The following is a 25,379-nucleotide window of genomic DNA, read 5'->3' as shown; positions in this document are numbered from 1 at the left end:
GATGTATTACTTTTGTCACTAAAATAATGGACAAATGATCTAAATAAAACGATATTTTGTGTAACTTTCTGTCACCGAGAATCTTATCTGAAATCTATAAGTTGCACTAAAGATCAATTTGCTTTGACACGAATTGTACATCGCGAGAGTTAATTAATCGGGCGGATTGATAGTTGCTAATTATGATAATCAATAAGGAAATAATCACGTTATCTCGTAATTCTTGTCGTGATAATGTTTTCAGAAATAATACGACGTGACTCGCTGAGCAAATAACAGGATATGATATGTAAATATTGTTGTATGTCAATGTAATTTCGGTATAATTACGAAATATTTAACACATTACATTGACAAAAAAATGTGTTAACTTGACTAAATTTTTCAACTAATTTACTAGTTTGTTAATGAACATATATTAGTATTTAAACCAAATATACGTTTTGTTAGATTGAATATGTACATTTAATTTAAATATTTTTATATGTTTAATTAACAAAATAATATTTAATTAAAAGATCTAGTCAAGTTAACAAATTTTTTTAGTGTATGAAATAAATTTATGTGTGATGTATACTTTGTTTCTTGGATTTTTTAAATTAATTATAATTAATTAAATCTCAAGTTACATTTAAATCGACAAAAATTCAATATACGAATTAATATATTATATAATCGCGTTATAATTGTTATGATTATACAGAAATATTAGCTATATAAATCTAGCACCCGAGTTTTAAAAAACTAATTTTTTTATACGGAAAATGATCATTTTGTTTGTACTTTTGTTAATTAAAAAATAAAAAAAATTTTTAATGACCAGCACCCGACATTAAGATATTTCAAATTTGCTTGCAATTGTTTAAACAAATGGTCGAGTGTCAATTAAAAAAATTTTTCAAATCTGCTTTTTCTAAGTTTTTCAGACTCGTTTATAGTTGTTTGTAGCAATAGCAATCGAGATTTATTATTAATGGAAAAAGCAAATTTGACAAATGTTTTAAATTGACAGAAATCACTTTTGACAATTTGTTTAAACAACTGCAATTTCTAAGTCGTACAACTACAAAGGAAACAAAAATTACTAGAAATGATTCTACAAATGATTCTAAAAAACACTATCCTGCGATTGTATTCTATTAATTAATATTGTTCAGACAATCGTAATTAACTATTTTCTCACGAGTGTTCGTCATGTATCGATATTTTTTTTTTTTTTACAAATTACATTGTTGTGTTTTATAAGTTCACACACATTATTACTCATCGAACTGTGAGTGAGAGAAAGAATTACATTATTTATTTTTAATAAAAAGTCATTTGTTATAATGTTATAATTAGTGATCTATTTTTTTTTACAGATCACATCTTCACTGTTGCGCATCGTACTGGTGAGTGAAAAAAAAAAAGAATTCTATTATTTTTTATTTTTAATAAAAAGCAATTGTTATAATGTTGTTTTATTTCCCTGTTTACCTATTATTACAATATAATATTGTTTTATTTATCTATTTGCGCGATTTTTACGACGCGCAAAATTATGATAAATGCTGAGAAATATAAATTTGTTTGACCATTTTTTTATTGCTATACTGTAATAATTATATCTATAAATAACTATTTGCAATCTGAAATATATGTATGTCAATCATGTAAAGGAAAAAATCTTTCCGACACGGATTCTTCAAAACGTAAGTACACTCTTTTTAAATCAATGAAAATGTCATCGGCGAAAACAAATGAGTATTTAATTCCGCTGAAACAGGGAAATCTTACTCGCTCGCTTAATAGGGCTAACATAATATTTTCTCTTCAATTCGCCCATATATATATATTTAATAGTATTAAATAGTATGTAACATTATTTAATAGTATTAAATAATAGTAATAGTAGTAGTAAATTTAATTTTTTAAATAATAGTAGATAATCTTTTTGTAATTACTTTAATATTAAGTATATAATATATAATCAGAAAATTTAAAGAATAACTGTATTTAAAAGTATTTATAAATGTATTTAAATATATTTCAAAACCAAAGTATTTCAATACATATGTCAAACAGTATCTTGTATCTCGTATTTAAATATTTTGTTTCGAAGTATCTGCTCAACCCTGAATGTTGCTTCGTTAATTTTTTCGGTCTAATATAAAAATCATACTTTCCCAATTATGCGCGTCGTTTGTTTTTAATAATTTTTTCTTAATTGTTCATGCGAATAGTGCATATTAATACATATATATATATATACGATTCCTCGACTACAGATCTAACGAATCCGAAAATCAAACTAATCGCCGCAGCCCTTGAGCTCAGTAAATTGGCTTGCCTAGTCTCCTCGGGCTATTAGACTGTCGAGAATGAGTGCGCGTATAGAACACGCCGGTTAACGGCGGCACAAGTGTAGCGATAATGTAAACATGATTTGTAACACAAAAGCTACACGGGGGTAGCTAGGTAGGCACCCGCCTGCCACATGTTCTGGAGAACGCGGCCGTTCGTGTCAACGTGCGCTCGTTCAATACATGAACGAGCCCATATAGTCCTTCATCCTTACGGCTCGACGATGTATATACAAGCAAACAAGCCTTAGGTCCCGAGACCAATGTTTACCCGTCCTGCCAATTAATCAGCAGATACCGTAAACTCATTTCCCTCGCGGCTTTTTCTTACTCGCGGCGACTTGTCGAATCGGATTAGCCTTCCCAGGTATGCGACTGATTCGCGAAGCCTTGTTTCGGTTTTTGCTTTTTTGTCAGGGTGTCTAGCCGTCCTTGAAATCCTTGAATTTTGTTTCTCCTTTAAAAATCCTGGAAATCCAGGAATCTGAATTTTTCGTAAATCTTTATGATTTTTTTGTTGCTTTTAATAATAAATAAATATATATAATGTTGTTAATAATAAATATATATATTAAATAAATAATAAATATATATAATATATATATATATATATATATATATATATAATAAATAAATATTCAGCTAAAAGAATCAGCTGAGACTGTTCGAGTAAAAAATATTTAATCTTACTTCATAAATAATACAATATATTTTGTATATTTACGGAATCTAAAAATGTGTTGCGCATAAGTTGCTTATACATGGAGAGAATTTTTTTTTCTTAGATTTTACCCTGAAAATCATGATAATTGTGGGATGGAATTTTATAAGTTTTTCTGATTAAATATTTATTACAATAAAAAAGTATTAATATTTTATTACGGTAGATATTAATATTTTTTTATTGCGGTAAATATTAATTAGAGAAACTCTTATAAAATTCTTCCAATATATATTGATCCACGATTACCGTGATTTTCAGGGTAAATTCTAAGAAAAAATTTCTCTGTAAATTTTAAAAGTTCAAATATAGTATAATATAAAAAATATTATATCGAATATTTGTAATGCATATATTAATTTTCATTAACGTGCAATTTATATTCACTTGATAAAATAAATAAATAAATAAAATTTTCGGTTTCTTATACATCTTTATTATATTGTTGGAAAATCGTGCAAATTTCCTTGAAATGTCCTGGAATTATCCTTAAATTTTATTCTCAAATTTTACTAGACACTCTGTTTTTTTTAGGAAAAATATAGATACATTTTTCTATATATTTATTATATTTTGGAATTTTTTAACATTTTTTGTTTTAGCGATGGTAAATCTCTAAAAGCGCTATTTTTCCTTTGCAAGATTAAAGATGTTAAAAAAGTTCGCAACTTTTATATGATATTGTTTCACGCGATTAAATTCTTTTATTTATATTCAGACGATATAGTATTCGAAAAATTTTAACAGTTTTTCCAGGTAAATTATTCAAATAAATTGTTTATTGAAATTAAGCCGCGGCGGAAAAATTGCATAAACAAAAGCCACGTAGTATCTCTTGTTCCGCTTGCTTTTAGCTTCCCCTAAAATTGAGTCCGTTTGTCCATTCTCGATGAACAAATATTAACCAACCGCTTGTGCCGATCTGAGTCAATAGCAAGTATAATAAAGTAGATAGTAGAATGATAACTTGAGAAGTTGCGCGGATCATTAAAGCTAAATTACGTCTAACGACATATAATTTTATCGTCATTCTATGCCGTATCGTTTAATTCGAAATGCAGCCAGGGTTGGGCAGATATGTTAAAGTATCTGAGATACATATTTAAATACGTTTACAAGATACATTTAAATTAAGTAATAAATTAAATAATAAAATAAATTTTATTTTTTTAAATAATAGTAATAGTATTATTTAATAGTATTAAATAGTATGTAACATTATTTAATAGTATTAAATAATAGTAATAGTAGTAGTACATTTAATTTTTTAAATAATAATAGGTAATCTTTTTGTAATTATTTTAATATTAAGTATATAATATATAATCAGAAAATTTAAAGAAGCTGACTGAGAATAACTGTATTTAAAAGTATTTATAAATGTATTTAAATATAATTAGTATTTAAATATATTTCAAAACCAAAGTATTTCGATACATACGTCAAACAGTATCTTGTATCTCGTATTTAAATATTTTGTTTCGAAGTGTCTGCCCAACCCTGAATGTTGCTTCGTTAATTTTTTCGGTCTAATATAAAAATCATATTTTCCCAATTATGCGCGTCGTTTGTTTTTAATAATTTTTTCTTAATTGTTCATGCGAATCGTGCATATACATATATACGTGTGTAGATATTGTTGGAGCAAGTAAATTTCAATAGCTCGCGGCTATATAGGCAACTACATCGTTTCGTCTTGCTGCCGAACTCTTGTTGCCCCTTGTAAAATTCACTTGCAATCGAGCCGTATAATGATTTGCCTGTGAAATAGATAATTATGCAATGGAATTCCATACAACGCTGTTACACGGCATTCGCGACTTTGCAAATACTCGAGCGATTGTGTGTGATTTTGCAGCTCAATACGTGTAATTTGGATGAGATAAACGGATTCCGTAAACTATATACGTTAAAGTATCGCTGTTAATTTTAATTTAATATAAAACATTATTTTATACGCTTTTTTCGTTACTTTTTAATGTAATAATTTTGCTCTCCGCGTTTTATTTCGAGAGGACTGCGCAAATAAGTCTCTCTCGACGGAGTTAATTTAAAAACGCGTTTATCTCTAACAACATTTAAATTAGAGGAAAGAAAAATAAAATCACGCCAGAGATGTATAAAGTGCAAAATTTATAAGTCTTATTTTTTATAAATTAACTATTTAAATTAATTAAGTTTGATTGCAACACTCTTACTCTTGCGATGCAACACGTCTGAAATATTTATCCCTACACTGTTCGTGTGTATTTTTTTCCCTCTGCTTTTTCATATATATATATATATATATATTGTATATAGATTCACTAAACATATGCATCAAAATTTGAATGAAAACTGTCGTCTAATAGACAGCCATTTGATGCGTAATAATTAATTGCATTATTCGTAATGGATGCACGGTATCGCATTAATTAGATATGACAGAACTGTGTCAAGCGTTGATAATGTTAGCTGCGCGATTAATTATCAGAAGGCACTTTCGTTCCAGACACTTTGAACAATTCACAATTAACAGGTGTCTTACTTTGGATTTAATTTCGACTTGCTCGAATAGAAAATTAGGCGCGAGTTAATTGTTAATTAACGCGAATCAGTTCGAGCGATATTTATCTCTTACTTTTTTTTTATGATTATCGAAGGGAAAATGTCATTTGTATGCGGTATGAAAATGCCACTCGTTTTTTCGCGTGAAATGCGAGGAGCACGATATTCTGATTTGGATAAATAATCTTTTTAACGGCGTACACGTGCCTGCTATATAAATTTATAATTCCACGCAACGCTATGGACTGGCACGCAATGTCTGGATTCGGTTCAATAAAAACATTGCATGTGCGATACCTATTTTCCGCGGGAATAGTTATTGTTCGTCATTTTTTACAAATACGCATTTCACGAAACTGTAATAGACGAAAAGTTTCTTGTGCTATGCGAACGACGCGAGAAGATGGAAAAGTATAAAAAAAGATTTGTTTATTTGACTAAACCTTTTAATTAAATTACTATTTTGTTAAATCAACGTATATTACACTGTAAAAAAGTATGTAATATATTACAGAAAAATATGTAAAATTACATAAATAATAAGTATAATTTCACATATTTTTATGGAAATGTATATATTTATCGTGTTATTTTACCCTTATTATTTATATAATTTTACATATTTTTATGTAACATGTTATATAATTTTTTTTACAGTGTAGTATTTAAGCCAAATATACGTTTTGTTAAATTTAATAAATTGAATTGAATTTAAATATTTTTTATGTTCAATTAACAAAATAATATTTTGTTAAATCAACATATATTACACTGTAAAAAAGTATGTAATATATTACAGAAAAATATGTAAAATTACATAAATGATAAGTGTAATTCCACTATTTTTATGGAAATGTATATATTTATCGTGTTATTTTACCCTTATTATTTATATAATTCTACATATTTTTATGTAACATGTTATATAATTTTTTTACAGTGTAGTATTTAAGCCAAATATACATTTTGTTAAATTTAATAAATTGTATTTAATTTAAATATTTTTTATGTTCAATTAACCAAATAATATTTAGTTAAAAGGTTTAGTCAAGTTAACAATTTTTTTTTCAGTGTACGTATATATTTAATATTTATATATGAAATAACGAAAATATATATAACTCTTATTTTAAGAACCTAACTTCTTTTTAATCGCGCATAAACTTAATAAATTTATTTCTTTTCTTTTATTGTAGCTGTCCGTCTACTAATTTCTTATGATCTCTGAAATTTTTAATATTTATCTTTCGTGTCTTTCTCATATATTTTTTTCCCAACATATGCCTTTTTTCTAAGAAAATTTTTAAAAAGTATTTGGAAAGTGGAAAGTGAAAGGTATACAATAAAATTATCAATAACATCAAGGTTTACTTTATTATACTATGTACTATAATATTTATAATTGAGTAGGTACTTGGAACAAAGTTGGACACAAAGTATGGTAAATGAATTATGGCACATGATATGTACAGTATGGAGGAATCTTTCTCTTTCCCCTTATCGTACATTGCGCGCAATTTGGTACGTTTAAGAAGCCGATAACGCATTGCTAACAAATCGATGAAAAATTTTGCTACTACACGCATTTGCGATATAAGGAAACGTACTTTATTTGTTTCTCGTTTCGATAATACGCGAAACTATGAAGAGGAGGGGAGGAAAAGGGGGGGGAATTAATATTGCTATTGGCTAAACATTCGAGTTATACATGATACGCGCCTTAAAATGAAAGTTCGTTCGTTCTACACTGAAAAAAAAACAAATTATTAAATTAATAAATATTTATTTCAATATATTGCCTAATAAACAATTTATTTACACCAACTAAATATTTATCTGTTTTGAAAAGGATTCTCTTATATTTCCCACATGAAATCAATATTATAGTCCAGTAAAATTAGACTTGAAAAGGGTAAAACTTCGAAAAAATTATAATCAAGCTGACCTTTATTTCGATGTTTTAATGAAATCCTGAAAAGACCATTGTCTCGAAAACTATCAATTTTTCGAGAAAAATAGTTATTATTAACATTGTAGCTCATAAAATTCTCTACAAAAAAGGTCATTGTACTTTGTTTCATACAACTAACCGTTTTTGAGTAAAACGTGCGGTAAAATTGCAATATTTCTAATATAATTTTTCTGCACACTATAGTAATGTGCACATTTTCTTTCAGACTTAATTCGCTCTATATCTTCGAAACGATTAATTCCACGAGAAAAAGTATAATGACCTTTTTTGTAGGGAATTTTATAAACTACAAATTTGATAATAACTATTTTTCTCGAAAAATTGATAGTTTTCGAGATAATGGCAAAACACTAAATTTTACTCCCTTTTATCCCTCATAAGAAAAACGTCCTGGTTGAAAGTAAGAGTACTTTTCAGGATTTCATTAGAACATCAAAATAAAGGTCTCCACCAAAAATTCAGCTTGATTATAATTTTTTTGAAGTCAAATTCTAATTTTACTGGATTATTATTAGTTTGAAATAAATGATTTATCAGGCAGTATTGAAATAAATATTGATTGAAATTTAATAAATTTTTGTTCAGTGTACGAGATCGTACAAAGGATAACGAGAACCGTGTACTTATGTGAATTATTATGCTACATATTTAGAGAAGCAAAATACAATTTAACTAACAAACTAATTGCTACATAATTTACAAATAGATTTACAATTTGTATAATATTTGTCGATTATGTACAGATCCTCGAAGGTGCCTACAAATGTAAGAGAGCTAGCGCAAAGCGTCTGCCAAGCAAATAATTAATAAAGATAACATCAAATAGAGTTCGCTATGGGACACATGATTTATTTTATACATAAACATAGCCTCGAAACATTGCTCCAAGTTGCACGCAACATATTTACATAGAAATTTCTACAATGTCAGACAATTAAACTAGTATCTTTTTTTTTATGATATGTCTTTATTATATTATTATATCGTTTTTCGCGATAGTTACAGTCTTACTCATAAATAGCGTTTCACCTTTACACTGATCGCAGTTTAATTACAATTTATTTAAGAGATTAATGAGAAATTTAATTCGCTGCGAGAGAAATTATGATTATGATTTGTCGATCGTTATTACACACATATAGATTCATTATTCTGACACATCTGGAGTTATTATGAGACACGTTGAATGTGTTGTACGTAGACATAGTGTAAACATAAATATGCGTTAGTACGATGTTTATTTCTATTATTTCTATAAACGACGGTTCTCGCGCGCGGATCCGCGCGCGTTTCTCAGATTCATTTCCTTTTTTTTTTTTACCAGTCTGTTAAATAATGCGTTTACGCATTCCGCGCATGATAATGCGGCTTGGTAAAGAGCGTATAAGAACGAATAGAGATGTAGAACGAAAGCGCAAAGTTCTCTCCTTAATGGAAGATAAGTATGCTCTACTTGTTCTCTTATGTTATCGTTATTGATCGCTATTTAAAATAGTTTTCAAAGAGTTCGTTCTATATTATAAGTATTTACGCGTAAAAGTATCTTAACCCAACTGAAGAGCGCGAGGAATCGCGACGACGTCGTGTCACAAAAGAAATATCGGCGTATATCAGGTTTGAAAATCGTCTCGACGATTGCGATTTTACTCAACTTTAGCAAATTCGATCGAATTTTGGTTAGGGGAAAAAAAAATTTGTTTTTCTTTTTTTTTTTTACTAACGACATCGCGCTTCTCTCTACGTAGAATTTAGCTACCTAAGCCGACCACCGTGAACACCTATGAGTAAGACTTTTAAATTTAACAATTCATTTTTTTTTTTTGGCTTCTCCTCTCAATTTATATGTATAAACATTTAATCTCTAATTGCTGATATAATAATTATTTATACTAATTATTTTAAAATTTCCGTATTCTTCTTCTCTTTATACAAATATGCTCCGCGTCTTTTGTGACGTATGTAATACTTTTCCCGACTCTGAAAACCCGACTCTGAAATCGTGTCGGCGGGTATCTGGGGCGATTGTTGATGATCCGCGCAATCGCCATAAAAATGAATAAATTATACGCACGCATACATAAGAGTCTTCACACTGTTTACGCACATTATCACGCGACAGTACAACGCGATCATTTTTTTCGCCATAGATTATCCGGTTCAGATAAAATTCGTGCGTTACAGCAACTCATCATGAAGAGATAGAAATCTAGGAAAGATTGGAATGCAATGATTGAGTCGCGCCACTTTTTCTCTCCCAACTTATTTTTTATAAATATCTGTTTATATATTTCTTTTTGCTACACTGAACAACACATTTTTTAACTTGACTAAACCTTTTGAATCAATTATTATTTTGTTAAATCAACATATATTACACTGTAAAAAAAAAGGAATATATTACATAAAAATATGTAAAATTACATAAATAAGTGTAATGTTACATATGTAAAAATATGTAAAATTACATAAATAATATGTGTAATTTTATGAAAATGTATATATTTTCATTATTTATCGTGTAATTTTATCCTTACACGAATGATGTAATTATGTAATTTTGCATATTTTTATGTAACATGTTACATATTTTTCTACAGTATAGTATTTAAGTCAAATATTCGTTTTGTTAAATTTAATATATTATATTTATAGGTTTAATTAAAAAAATAATATTTAGTTGAAAGATTAGTCAAGTTAACAAATTTTTTTTCAGTGTTGCGCGTAAAAGTATCGATTATCTCGCTTTTTATGTAAAACTGCAGGAATCTCTTAGAACGCCTCGACACTTACTTTTACACTCAGGTTCTATTGCATTCGCGATTGTTTATAAATTAGTGTTACATTAAAAAAGAAATATTTTCAAAAATTGACAACGCGCAGTTAAGAAAGAAAAATAAATTTGTCCGAGACAGAAATATAACACATCGATACATAGATTATAACAAGCTATAGCGCTTGTGTTCTTTAAATAATATTATATTCTGATATATATTTACATTTACGCATTACATTTTTTATCATCGCGTTTATTAGATGACCGAAAATATTAGAGATAAAAAATAATAATAATGTTGTTTTTTTAACAATCTGCTTTTTAATTTTCAGACAGCCATGTCGATAAATTTAATAATAAATTCTAAAATAATAATTTTTTCTATTAAACAACTTTTTAAGCTAGAAGGTACGATATTGTACGGATACGTAAATCTGCGTAACTCGAAAATTATGACATAATATAATTTACGTCATATTTGATCGCGTTATTTGGCAAGACTCTTAAGCGCATTTCTCGTGATAACAATTGATAAAAACATATTACGTTGTGATATGACTTGTTACCCTGTATTAAATGTGTATATAACATTTTGGGCCTGAGGAGCTTCTATTCCGTCTTGCAGTCTTACTCATAAACAGCCTATCTCGTTCAAATCGGGATATATATTGCATTCGAAAAACTTACGATTCGATTAAATTAAGAATCAGGAATTAAGATCCGAGATATTTTATTTATTCAGTGTTTTATCATATTTTCTGAAGTATCGAATTGGTCAACGTAAATAATCTGTTATTCATTGAGATTCCTTTTTAAAGAAAGAAGATATATATGTATAATATATATATATGTATAATATATATTTTGTTTTTAGAATATATCTTCTATTAAATCATATTAATTACTTACTACGACTTGTGCATTGACGAGTTAATGCTCACGTTGCACGTGATGGCACAAAATTGGGCGCGTAGTCCTTGTTTATTGCAGTATTTACCAGAGTAAATCACTCTTCTCTTTGCGTAGGAGGTCCTAAAACCACTGTCTGTCTTTTCAGTCACGTTTATTTTTGGTTTAATTTAGAATTTATTTCTTTTTTGGAAGAAATAATTTAAAGAAGTTATGATTTAGTCACTGAAAAAAATTATGAAATTAATAAATATTTAATTCAATACTGTCTAATCATTTATTTAAAACAGATAAATATTTATCTGTTTTTAAAAGGATTTGCTTATGTCAAATAAATATTTTTCACATCAAATCATTATTATTAGTTTCAAATAAATGATTTATTAGGCAATGTTGAAATAAAATTTTTTTTTTAATGTTCTAAATTGTTTAATATTCTAAACACATTATTTATGTTTTTATTTTTTTAACATCCTTGTTTAAAAAAAATTAATTTCCAAATATTTGAAAAATGATTGATTAAAAGAACATTCGATGGTTTTAGAGCATCCTACAATATTGCATCGAGCAAATTTTCTAAAAATTTCTTTATACGATATAGCAATGTTTGTTTAAACAATTGAAAACTTATTGTGACGTACTGTGTATAAGCGTGACGAATCGTAATTCACAACCCATTAAATGTTTTATTTAGTTGATTCAATGAATATATAATGTAAGATGAGAAAATTTATTTGTATACACTCGTACTCTATAACGCGATACGGTATGATTAAGTGAGAAAAGAGTAATTAATGACGCTGAGTTTGCCAAAATGCAGGAAGTATGGAATTTATTTCAGGACGTTTCTGTATTTACATCGCGATAATAATGGAATAATTAATTAATTTTATGTTCAGAAGTTTTTTTCGATTATTTTTCATCAGCTTACTCTCGTTAATTTTTCACGAAAATGTTATTGAAGAACAATGATTGTTTTTTTTAAATAAAAAACATTAAGATTCTTGTAACAACTTAACATACGTAATAATGTGCAATTTTATATATATGTTATTAATTATTATACAATGCATACTTCCTGGGGCGTCTTATTCGATGTTCATTCTGTCCAAGTGCGTGAAACGTATTCTTAATCTAATTTATATAGAGATAATACGAGTAATATTTACATAATTTCAATTACGTAACAACAACATTATTAAGAACGTTATTTAATTGATTAATTGATATATAAAAAGAAAAAATCAACACATATAAAATACGAGAAACAATTAAAGAAATGGTAGATTTTTCCCATAACATCTGTGCGATCATCCAACATTTTAATTCATCAAGAGCTTGAAATTTGAAATAAAGAGAACCGGGTCGCCGACAGAATCGAGAGATACGTTACGCAATTGAACAGTCGTAGGAAAATAAATTTTCTTTTTTCTCCTTTTTAGTCCAGTAAAATTAGACTTGAAAAGAGCAAAACTTTATAAAAATTACGATCAAGCTAAATTTTTGTGGAGACCTTTATTTCGATGTTCTAATGAAATCCTCAAAAGTCCCCTTGATTTCATTCAGGGCGTTTTTTATGGGGAGTGGAATTTTAGTTTTTTGCCATTATCTTGAAAATTATCAATTTTTCAAGAAAAATAGTTATTATTACAATTGTAGCTCATAAAATTCTCTACAAAAAGGTCATTATGTTTTTTTTTCGTACAACTAATCGTTTCTGAGTAAAACGGCAGAGTTGCAATGTCTATGGTTCGTAAAAAATATATACTCCTTTCCACACTACCGCGTGGATAGAGTACTGGGCGCGTTTTTTTCGCTCTATATCTTCGAAACGGTTAAATCCACAAAAAAAAGTGTAAAGATCTTTTTTGTAGGGGATTTTATGAGCTACCATTTTGATAATAACTATTTTTCTCGAAAAAATGATAGTTTTCGAGATAATGACAAAAATTTACCTCCTTTTATCCCCTATAAAGAAAGGCCCTGGATGAAATTAAGGGAACTTTTCAGGATTTCATTGGAACATCGAAATAAAGGTCTCCACAAAAATTCAGTTTGATCGTAATTTTTATAAAGTCAAAGTCTAATTTTACTAAACTATTTCTGTTTTCCTACGAGAGAAGAACGGCCGCGATGCAGAGCGGCTCTGCCTGCATGCGATTTTCGATGACCGTCGGTTGAAGGCTGATAAAACGCGCTGATATATCGGCCCGCTTGGGGTGAAACGCGCCATTGTACAAGAGAGAAAACAATGAATAATGAACGTCTTGCTATAGACTTCTATATTGCACTAGAACTCCTTTCCCACTACCTAGTAAAGAATGGCAAATCGGCTATTACTCTCCTATAAAATATCCTTATCCTCTTACATATGTACAATTTAAAAACCACTACTGTTTTTTTTTTTCGTCGACTTTACCTTTAACTATTACTATATAATAGCATTTTCATTTGCCTGGATGTATGCCATCCTCCTCACAGAATAGTTCTCTAACGTTGGATACCAATCGCGACCGATCAATCCAAACAAACTTTCTTGCAACTTTCGAATTACATGCTTCTCCAATGTGGATACAGATTTCTTGCAAGACTTGAAGTATTTTTTCTCCAATTAAATTTTTGTCGAAATAAAATGCGGAAAATAGAAAGAAGTTATTAAAATCAGGCGAAATAATCTTAAGTGCTTTCTTGAAATGCAAATCGCATAGTTTTAGACTAACTAAGTGAAATGTTTAGCTAATTAATATTATAGAATTGAATAATGAAAAGGAATCAAATGAAAATTAAACGAAGAATCGAACACTTGCTCGATTTTTTTAACTGTCAAGATAGAAACACGTTTTTCTAATGTCAACCCTTCTCGATCTGTCAATATAAAGAATGGATTTCTAATGCTAATCTAACTCAATTAAATTGTCTTTACTTTACAAAGTTGTGATTTAAATTTTCGAATAATCATATTTTTCCATTTAAAAATAACTGAATTTATAATGATGATATATTTCTGATATTTGAAGTATATAATTGCCCGAAATTATCTTCTCTTTACTTATTAAAAGGGAGAATTAATTCTGATCCATTTTATAATTATAAAATCTATCGGTTAAAATGATTTCGAGCTGGATCGAATTTGTCTGACACTTGTCTTGTAAAAAATTTTTTTCCAAACGTTTCTAGCGTCCGAGATAAAAAGCAATTAATAATGTTCAGGTTTGAAAACGAGTCGCTGTCGCGTGTATCCAACTTTAGAAGGTAGTCGCGCATTTTTTAAGCCCAACAATCGCGACTCGCGACAGAGCTATTTCGGTCATATATATATATATATATATATATATAACCGAGTACGTGCTCTCTTTTTTGCTGCTTCTTACCTTCCGTCAAGAGGATGCGTCGAGGATCTCGCATAGAAATTTCTTCGCAGAAATTCTCGTTGTCGTTACGCGGAAAAAACGGCGCAACATAACGACGGATTGTTTTCTGTTTTTCCTCGTGAAAAAGGGCGAACAAAAAGGAGAGGCAGCTCTCGATCTCGCATCTCGTTCGCGATCGAGAAAAACGGAAGCGGAAAGAACTCCTCTTTTCCGACGTTCCTCGCTTCGTCCCTGATATCGGATCGATAAGGAGATATTAATCGTCGGCTTTCGAAAGCAGGATATGTGTGTGTGTGTGTGTATGTGTATGTGTTTGTGGTATATAGAGAGTGAAACACCTCTCCCGCGACTCCCTTCGTTGCCCTCTCTTTCCCTTCCTCGAATTTTACGAAAATAGTCGGCGCATGGCGGATGCGCGGACGATCATTAAAAAATACGAACAGAGTATAATTAATTCGTTTACTACGTGCTACGGTATTGCTTCAATATGATATGGTACAGTCTTTTCACTGATTGTCCAATATCACTACGTAAAACATTTTTCTTAGCTCTGTTAGTTTGTTCCTCTCTCTCTCTCTCTCTCTTTCTCTTTCGCTCTTTTTTTAATCTCTTATTTCTCTTTCTCTCTTTTTTCCCTAAATCTTAAGGTGATCCTAAACGTCCTTGAGAAGTCTGTGCTTTCCGTCCTGTTTTATCGACAAAAAGTGAGGTTAGGTAAACTATAAATCTATTTATTGGCTACGCGGATTGTTTTTACCCAAAATTAGAACGCTTCGCTCTTTTATTAATTTGTTAATATTAATGTGAATGTTAATTTCGGGCAAAAACAATCCGTATAGCCAATAAATAGATTTCTAGCTGAATCTAATCTCACATTTCGTCGATAAAACAGGACAGAAACTTGGGTCAGCTTAGGATCCCCTTAATTCTTTCTGGTTTCTTTCCTCGCATGCATCTCGCATTCACTCGTATTCGCACACACGCACGCTATTCGTTCTCTTCACTGTTTACACCGAACTGAGCGTCTCTTCATTAGGATTAATATCACTTTTTTTTTCATCGGCGCGACGTAAACCCGCGCGTCGTCTTTATAACAATACGTACTTTATATTTTATGTTTCGAATTGTACTTTTCAAGACGCGTCGGCGGTCTTTTGCTCCTCGCCGTTCATTCATGCACGAGCTATCGTCCGTCGAAGAATGAACGACGAGAAAATTTCATTTCTCTCTCTCTTCCGCATTTTCATCCCCGTCGAGATTCGTCTCTCCGGCGATCGATCGTGCCTTCAATGATTATTGCTCAGTAAATTATTGCGATGGTGAACTGGTAATTTACGAGCGTTCCCGATAATGCGTTATTGACTCGTCAATACTCGGCTGTCATCGCCGAGATGGAAAATTTACAAAAATCGTGATTTTGTTAATGATACCGTAACGTTCGAACTAATAGATAATGCGACAATACATTCAATCTCTATTTGAATATTATTGTTCTCTATATTGAAGAAAAGAGTCATTCATTAATTTTTAATAATTAAGTAAATTTAACGAAAATGCGCAAAGCTTTCCCTTTAACATTCAAATGTTCTTCGCACTTGATCGATTATTTATTTATTGATAAATAATTGCAAGAGTACAATGTAATATAACGCGTTAAAGGTTTTTTAGTATATGTCTTTATAATTTCGTATCGTTGACATAAAATGTCAAAATTTTATATTTATACCCAAATTGAAGCGGCGGACAAAAGTTGGTAGAAATTTATTAAACTCTGATTATTTTATAACAAAGGAATATAACGAAATACCATCTCGCTCTCTATTGTGGATTTATTTTGAGTCAGTTGAATTACGGGATTTCGCGTATTCGTCTACGAAAAATATGATCGTGAAATCGGCGCCAAACGGCGATTTCGGTCGCGGATGTCATACGGCGAAAGGGTCGAAGGGCAAATGGCATCGTAAACTGTTTTATCGCGATCGTTTGGTGGCTTCTCGTAGTTTTACGGACTGTGTGCAAGCTCGAAAGCTTTATTTCAGGGGATCGCGACGGAGTATTGTTGTAATAAAGCGTATTTAGTGTTACACACATTTTATTTATTAGTCCTTTGCCTAATTATTCTCTAATAAAACGTACACAATATCTCGAATCTATACTCTTTTTTTTAAATCTTATTAAATTTGTTTTTGAGAGTTTATAGGATTTTTGCAAGAGATTAATTGCCTTGTATAAAAATATTGAAACTTGCAGAAAATGTGATTATTAATTTGTCTGAAATTTAACACTCGCGTTTTTTTTCTTTTTGAAGAAAAAAGGAACAAATAAAATTTTATAAGCAAGTATTACGGCTGCACTGTAAAAAGTATGTAATATATTACATATAAAAATATGTAAAATTACATAAATAAGAAATGTGATGTTACACAATAAATAATAAAAATGTATACGATTTTGTTATTTATATTGTAATTTTACACTTATTATTTATGTAACTTTACATATCTTTTTTTTACAGTGTGTAATCTTAAAAGGGGTAGTAAATATTATATCCCGAATGAAATGCGCGCGAATATCACGCACGGTATTTGTGTAATTCCATAATATGTTACCGTATATGCAATGCGAATTCGTCGTTTACAACGCTTCCTGCTAATGCAAATGAAAATATGAAGAAAGCGCTGATATATTCCCCACGCACATCCTCAGTTTCCAAAAAATCATACTGTTGAAAGCTTCATGCATTATTGCAGCGACCGGTGTTTCGTTCTCGGTATTATCCGTATAATATTATCCGCAGATGCATGATTCGCGCCTTTTTTTAATACAAACAAAAATTTATCTCGCTTATTTTCATTTGGAATAATAAATATATGTATATCGGGCTTGGAGATTTATTCGCGTACGAGTTTTGAAATATATATAATGAAAATGCATGAAATTTGTTAAGAGAAAATCGAGTAAAAAAATTTGTCGCAACTTTTGCCCATTTCTAATCAATTAATGACCTGATGTAATAAAAATAAACAATTTCCTCGTTGGAGAACCAATAATATCCAATTAATAGACACGCGGCTTGTTCAAGTTCAATATTTGCATAAATGTATTTTGAGAATAAAAAAAAAGTGCAATTTTCACGTTAGAAAATTGCACTTAATGTGTGCTTTCTAACCTGAAAACTGTAATGTGTACATAAGTTCTGTTCGTTTTGGCTACACTGGCTACATTAATTCGGAAGTTATCTTTTTCCTTTCAATGTCGAGCAAAAAAGACAACCTCTGAACTAATGTGGCCAGTGTAGCCAAAACGAACAGACTTATGCATTACAAAAGTTTGTGCACTATGTACACTTTTCGATATCATTTTGGCGCCAAATCGTTAACATTGAGTCTCACGGATTGCGGTACTTTGTTTATTTAGTGACTTTAGTATTGTTTATCGCGAAACGTTCGTAAAATACGTCACCAGCATTATATACGTTGTATGCGGCTGCGGTTAGAGACCATACGATCGTACAGTCGAAGGTTGAAAGAGAGACCTCGGAGAGAAAAAGGAGAAGCGCGCGAACCGACGGGTCAAGAATAGCTCCCTGCAACCGGTGATTCCAAAATATGCGTCACACATGCATATTACACACGCGCAGTGATAACAAAGCGATTCACATCCTCAGCCTGCGACAGCACGATGTACCGATATATATATATCTATATATATATATATCTCTCTGCCCGCGTATGGCGTCTCTCGAGCCATCCGCATTTAATCTCAAACATCCCCCGATGACGTCGACGACGACGACGACGACTATACGACTCGGAATCCCCATATTTCCAGATAAGGGAAGCCTCCGACGAAAGCCCCGTCTCTCTCATCACGGCCATCCCTGAAACTCGGTCAGGGGTTCGGGTTTCGGCTCGAGACCGGGCAGCTGGTACGGTCAGTTCTGCTGTCACAAGCCACCCTCGGGTCAATGTTGAGCCGCGAACTTCATGCGCTTTTGCTTCTGCCGCTGATTACAGAACCATACGCGAACGACGTTTTTCTTCAGATCGAGCTTCTCCGCGATCGCGGCGATCTTCTCGCCGGATGGTCTAGGCTGCACCGCGAAGTACGCCTCTAGGGAGCGCTTCTCCGGCGCGGCGATGCTGGTGCGTTTCCGTTTCTTCTCGCCAGCGGGCAGCACCGACGGCGCGTCGGGATCGCGGCGTTTGTTCTTCGCTTGCGCCTCCGCCTCTTCCAGCCAGGCCTGGAGGATCGGCTTCAGGGCGATCATGTTGTTGTGCGAGAGGGTGAGCGACTCGAAGCGGCAGATGGTGGACTGCGAGAGGGCGCCTACCCCCGGGAGCTTCAGATTCGCCAGCGCCTTCCCGACGTCGGCCTGCGTCACCCCGAGCTTGATGCGCCGTTGCTTGAAACGTTCCGCGAACGCCTCCAACTCGCGCGGATCTGTGTCCGCGTCCGGATGGAGACCCGCCGCGGCCGCCGCAGCCGCCGCGGCCGCCATCGCCGGATGGTGGTGCGCCGGATGCGGCACGCTGCCGCCACCTCCGCCCAGGTTGCCGTGATGATGGTGGTGGCTCATCATGCCGTTCATGCCACCGTACACGGACGGCCCGTGGATGCCCGCGTGATGCCCGGGTCCGCCGCCCGTGCCCTCCGACATCGGCGTCAGGGTCGTCATCGAGTTGGCCGGGTCCAGCATGTCCAGGCTCTCCATCCCCGGGTGGCTCATCTGGAACACGCGAATTCAAGGATGCGGAATTTGAGTGGGCTGTGTAGCTTTGGGTTTCTTATATAGGTGTCTTTTTCGGAATTTATTGGTATATATATGCACGGGGAACATTTTCTCTTAGGATTTACCCTGAAAATCATTGTGGGACAATATGATATTGGAAAAGTTTTCAAAGGGTTTTTCTGTGATTTATATTTACCACAATAGAAATATTGATATCTACCACAATAAGATATAAAATATACTCGATTAATTTTATTATGTACACGTATTAATATTTTTATTGTGGTAAATATTAATTAGAGAAATTTATAAAATTCTTCCAACACTATATTATCTTTCGATTACTATGATTTTCGGGGTAAATTCTAAGAGAAAATTCTCTCCGCGTACTTATATTTTTAAGTTGTTTTTTGACGCAAGTTTTTTCTGTCGAATATATCGATGGCGATGTTAGGCATCCTGATAATTACTTGAATTCTAATATAGGAAGATTACGTAGGAAAATAAAAGTCTATGTATATTAAGATTTAATCGAATATTTATATTCTCGTCCTTCGAATATTTTATAATATAATGAAATTTTTTATGATTAAACATTTCAAGACTTCTTAATATCAATATTCTCGATTTATTATATAGGCACTTGAACATATATAAATCTTTAATATTACACGGAGAGTTATCTTTTAAAATTTACCTGAAAATATCATGGTGGGGCAATATTATAAAATTCTTCCAATATTATATTGTCCCACGATTACCATGATTTTCAGAATAAATTTTAAGAGAAAATTCTCTCTGTGTATGAGTAACGATATAATAGTTTATATAATACTCGTCAAACATCTGGAAATATAATATCTAAAAATTAAGCACATGGTAAAATATAAATATTTTTCATTTTATTAATACACATTTTTTATGATTATATTTTCTAATTATCAAATTATTAATATCAAACTGGTAAGCTAGCAAAAAGATATTTTGCAGCTTAAAATATCGCACAAGTTTTACACACTTAAAGAATATTAATTTAACATATAATTAATTAATATTTAATATTAAAAATGAAATAGATGAATTAGAAAAAAAAAATTAATTGGCAATTTATTAATAAGAAATTTGGTTGATTATTTTTTTTGCACGTGATTATGCAAGATAAAATATAGAAACGTGAAAACGATGAAAGGCCGGATGCGTATCGTATTGCCGAGTTTGCGGAAATGCATTTTGATGAAGCACCATCGTGGTGTAGGGAAGGCATGAATGAAGGGGATAAAAAGCAAAGTTAGGTCGAGTGCGGTGGAGAGAGCAGGAAATATGTACAAGCTAACACGCATAATTATGCAGCACGTGCGGCCGTCGTCACGAATGCAGGATGCACCTCGCGAGCACAACTCTTTAGAAATTATATATTTATGAACTTCTTTCATATTTTTCTCCGCTTAAAGTGCTATTACGTAAACGGCGTGCCGTTAACTCGTTTCCTTGGGGTTAATATCGGGTGTCGCATCTGCTGATGCGAAGTTGGAGTCACGCGAAAAGACATATTGCAGATAATTATAGAGAAATCGTTTTTTTTTTTTTTTTTTTATTTAAATAAAAATTAAATATGCAAAAAGTATTTTCTTTTTCTTCTTCCCGGTCAAACATTTTTTATAACAATATGAAATTATATAGAAATATATAAAAATTATAATCGCAAAATTATATATGAAATATGTACATACATAATTAGATGAAAGTGCTTTTTATATAAATATATATAATAAATATAATTTGACATGATTGTGTATAAAAATAATTATGTGTAAAAATGGACATATTTCACATATAATTTTACGATTATATGTATAATTATACAATTATTTAAAAACAATTATATATAAAAAAAATTGTTTATTGGGTTAATTCCTCGCGTTGTTATAATTTTCTGAAAATATGATGTGCCGCGATTTTTTGTTCTCATTTATTTACGTTAAATAAATTTTAATTGTTAAATTCCTTGGATGCATGATTTATTTGTTGTGACTTTTGCCTACTCAAGTATGTAAGGTGTCACGTACACATGTAGACGATCTTGTTTGCACACATAAAATCATCTGGTCTCGCGGGAATATACTGAATTAACTAGACGCCACGGTTTCGACCGTGGGGACAGGACATGTAATTAGAATTAGTTGACGCGTATATGTTTGAGAAATAAAATGTTCCTTGTACACACGTAGGAACGAAAATTTACATGACAAAGGCCAATTGATAAAACGGATGCGATTACATAAAGTTCTCATTATAAAATGCTGATATCGTATTATTGAAAAGAGGGAAAGAAAATTTATACTTGGTATATTTAAGTAAACTTTACATATATATATATATATACAACAAGGAATTATCTACCGAATAAGTTAACTCGTCTAAATATTCGCAGGAGATAACAACAACAATATATACAAAAATAATATACACGAAAATCCTTCCCTAAATAAATTTTTCAGCTAGCATTTCCGCGCGTGTACGTTTATACCGGAACATTTTTAACAAGTATCGTATATACATATATATATATATATATATATATATGCACATATCCTTTTCAATCTCGATCTAATCCCCTCTCGTTTGTTTACACCGCACATCCGGTTACATCAATTATTCTCAGTTTTGAATATAGGACTGCGACCACGTTCGGACACAGTTCGTAATACGCGATAGCGATGATAAAAAAAAAAAAACGAAAAAAAAAAGAAAAAATGCACTATAAAAAATCGCACTACTCGAAAAATATCCGCGTCGTTCGCACATAACTCGGCCCATTACCTCACGTACACTATATTTATACGTATATATATATATATACGCGCGCGAGCGCTTATAGGAAACCTCGCGAGGCGCGTCGGCTTTACACGGACACAGATATACGCGTAAGGGCGCAACACAACACGCGCATCATCTATTCTCATGAGAACGGCAGTATAGTGAGCTAACTGGATGGCACGGTTTGTTGTGCTACGAGGATAGCGCAGTTACATCAGAAATGCAAGGGGGTGCACGGCCAGCGTGGAAAAGGCAGAAGGTGGAGGCTGTCGGGAGCCGCCGGCAAATGTACAGCGAAATACGTATAGGGGTGGAAAAGGGTGTAGGAGGGGTTTGGAGGGTTGTAGGGCCCAAGAGACCCGCGCAATATTTCATCATTACGCTGACACGATGGTAGGGTTAGCCTCTATGTTTTGCTCTCTCTCTTCTTGCTCTATTGCCCACCTCGGCCCCTAATTTTTCTTTCCGTTCTCTCCTTCTCTTTCTTTTTCTACCCGATATCTCTTCTCGCTGGTTTTTCGTCAGCTCGACGCTGTTTTTCTACCCCCGTCTTTCTTTTCTAATAATATATGTCTACTCGAATCATGCCATTTTTTTTTTTGAACGCTCTTATTTTGTCTCTTTTATCGGTTTCTCTTATATTTTTGGATCTTATACCCTTGCAAGTTCTCTTCATTGAATATGATTTGACGGTATTATTGTATCGCGTGAAATTGGATTGAGAGTACACTGGAAAAATTGGGTAACTTGACTAAAGCTTTCAACTAAATTACTGTTTTGTTAATTAAATATACGTTTTGTGTGTTGGATTTAATATATTATATTGAACTTAAATATTTTTATATATGATTAATTTACAAAATAATATTTAGTAGAAAGGTTTAATCAAGTTGATACATTTTTTTTTTTTCAGTGCTCTGAAAATCATGGCAATCGTGGGACAATATGCTGTGAAAGAGTTTTATATAATTTATAAGAGTTTATCTGATTAAATATTTATCATCATAATAAAAAATATTAATACGTACATAGTACATCGTGGTCGACAATAATCATTGATTAATTTTTAGAGAAACTCTTATAAAATTCTTTTAATACCATATTGTTTCACAATTTCCACGATTTCAAGAAAAAATTCTCTCCGTGTACAACACTCAACGACCGTAAAATTAATTCCATTCAGAATTAGATGTATATGCATATTAGCAAAGCTAATCGTGCGTCGACGAAAATGTTTAATGTCTGAATTTTATGAAAATGCGAAATACGTTCCAATTTAATTTTTGTATGAAAATGGAAAAATTAATTTTGGAAAAGCAACAAAGCGAGGAAAAAGTCAAAAAGACACGTGTATGTGAATTAAAATCTCTAAGCAACCTGTACCTCATTGTCGGAAAGCGGTAGAAACGATTTATGACAGCTGAAATCACGTGCGCGGATCCGCGGGTGGCCTTAGAAAAGTTGAGCAAAACCCGTCTGGAACCCTCCTTGTACCGCATAGACCCGGGTACCCTTAGAACTCATCGCGGGGACATTACAGGCACACGGTCGCGACACGGAGAGAGATAATACAACTGCACAAGAGCGGCAACACGCCCCTCACATTTGAGAAGATCATTCCGGGTCGGTGCGCGTTGGTTGCTCGGCTTCGCCCTCGCGTATTCATTCAACGGCATCAGATTGCTCAGATTAGCATAAGGTACACTGCGGGGCAACAAATTGAAATACAATTTGTTGCGAGATATCGCATACACATGTATGTATAATATATACAATATTATAGAGAGAGAGAGAGAGAAGGAGAGACGCCCCCGTCTCTAGGCGATAATCACGCCGCTAAAACTGCGCACGAGAACGATATATGTATACGCGGTAATAAATATAATGCGGCTTATTAACCATTAAAGAACGGGGAAATTAAAATCGTTGTCTGCATTGTTCGCGATATTAACAAATAAACTGCGTAAATTAAATTTTTCAATCCACCGATTAAATATGAATCCAAAATTAATTGCCGCTCGTAATTAATTATTGCCAATGATTTTAACTCTGACCGTTTGATTCGTTGCATTTTATGGATGCGTGCGAGGGAGGGTTTGCGAAACGCGGGGACGAGGACCGGCCTTTATTGCGATAATTGTTCCCTATGAATTATTTTTTTTCTTTTTTTATTATTGCCAATTATTTATGACATCCAATAAGTGTAAAAGAATATATTAGGATACCCCTAATTTATTTTATATATTTATATATTTATATCTTTTATATATATTTTTATATATTTTTTATGCAGGGTGTAACTAAATAAAAGTATACGAAGCACGTCATCGGATGCAAGACGACAAACTAAATCGAAAAGTCCTGAGTCATTTTTTAATCTGACCTTTATTTTTAACGCTATAAATTGTTAAAATTGGCCAATTAGCGCCTAGTGGGCGGGGCCTGCGCTGTTTTCCACGCGCTAATTGGCCAATTTTATAACAATGTATAGCGTCAAAAATAAAGCTCAGATTAAAAAATGGCTCAGGACTTTTCGATTTAGTTTGTCATCCCGCATCCGATGATGTGCTTCGTATACCTTTGTTTAGCTACTGTATTATTTGAGATATTTTATATATTAGATAGAATAATATAGATATGTAAAAAATGCGGACTCACAAGAAGGTGTGATTGTACCTGATGATGTGGCCGGTTATTTGGATGGGGGGTGGGCATGTGTGCCCCGTGATGATACACAGACACGGGATCATGCTTCAGTGGCATCGGCGTCCCGGCGTTGTGCTTCCCCAAATCTGCTGCCAGAGCCTCCGCTCTTGAGAGCAAGCCGTCTTGCAAACCGCTATTCAAGCCACCGAACAAGTCGCCCTGAAACACAAAGCACATATCCATTAATATCGTTAACCAACGTATATATCGTAACGATTGCGTAACGTAATTAACGTAGACATGTTTTACATTTTCTTTTATCGCTTTTTCTACAAAAAATCCCATATACTGTAATTGATACTGTGTTTCTCAACGACTTTGATCTTTGAATATTCATGCGCTATCTTCAATCGTCAACGATACTTTTTATTTGTTGACATAGAAATTTTCGTTAATAAATGAGCATACGTTTATTTTCCATGCAAAATTATAAAACAGATCTTTGTTCTTATATAGCTCTATCGGATATCCTAAATCCATTTTTATTAC

General features: G+C 32.2%; 1 protein-coding gene and 1 long non-coding RNA gene across 2 annotated transcripts in view; one reads left to right on the top strand and one right to left on the bottom strand.

Moving 5' to 3' along the window:
* Positions 1-25,379, top strand: part of LOC114929935 (uncharacterized) — a 95,667-nt gene that overhangs the window by 25,765 nt on the left and 44,523 nt on the right. The window contains exon 2 of the long non-coding RNA XR_014926431.1: positions 1,362-1,391. This is a non-coding gene — a long non-coding RNA (uncharacterized LOC114929935). The remainder of the gene's footprint in view (positions 1-1,361; positions 1,392-25,379) is intronic.
* Positions 17,929-25,379, bottom strand: part of acj6 (abnormal chemosensory protein 6) — a 66,302-nt gene continuing 58,851 nt past the window's right edge. The window contains exons 3-4 of the mRNA XM_029301654.2: positions 24,843-25,049; positions 17,929-19,364 (exon numbers count right to left, since the gene is read on the bottom strand). Coding sequence (XP_029157487.1) covers positions 18,600-19,364; positions 24,843-25,049 — 972 coding nt within the window. The 3' untranslated portion in view covers positions 17,929-18,599. The remainder of the gene's footprint in view (positions 19,365-24,842; positions 25,050-25,379) is intronic.

The sequence above is a fragment of the Nylanderia fulva genome, unplaced genomic scaffold (genome assembly GCF_048542155.1).
Source record: "Nylanderia fulva isolate GAGA-0341 unplaced genomic scaffold, ASM4854215v1 Scaffold9, whole genome shotgun sequence".
Lineage (NCBI taxonomy): Eukaryota > Metazoa > Arthropoda > Insecta > Hymenoptera > Formicidae > Nylanderia > Nylanderia fulva.
Note: the sequence above shows the minus strand (reverse complement) of the source record. Positions and strands in the feature narration are given on the sequence as shown.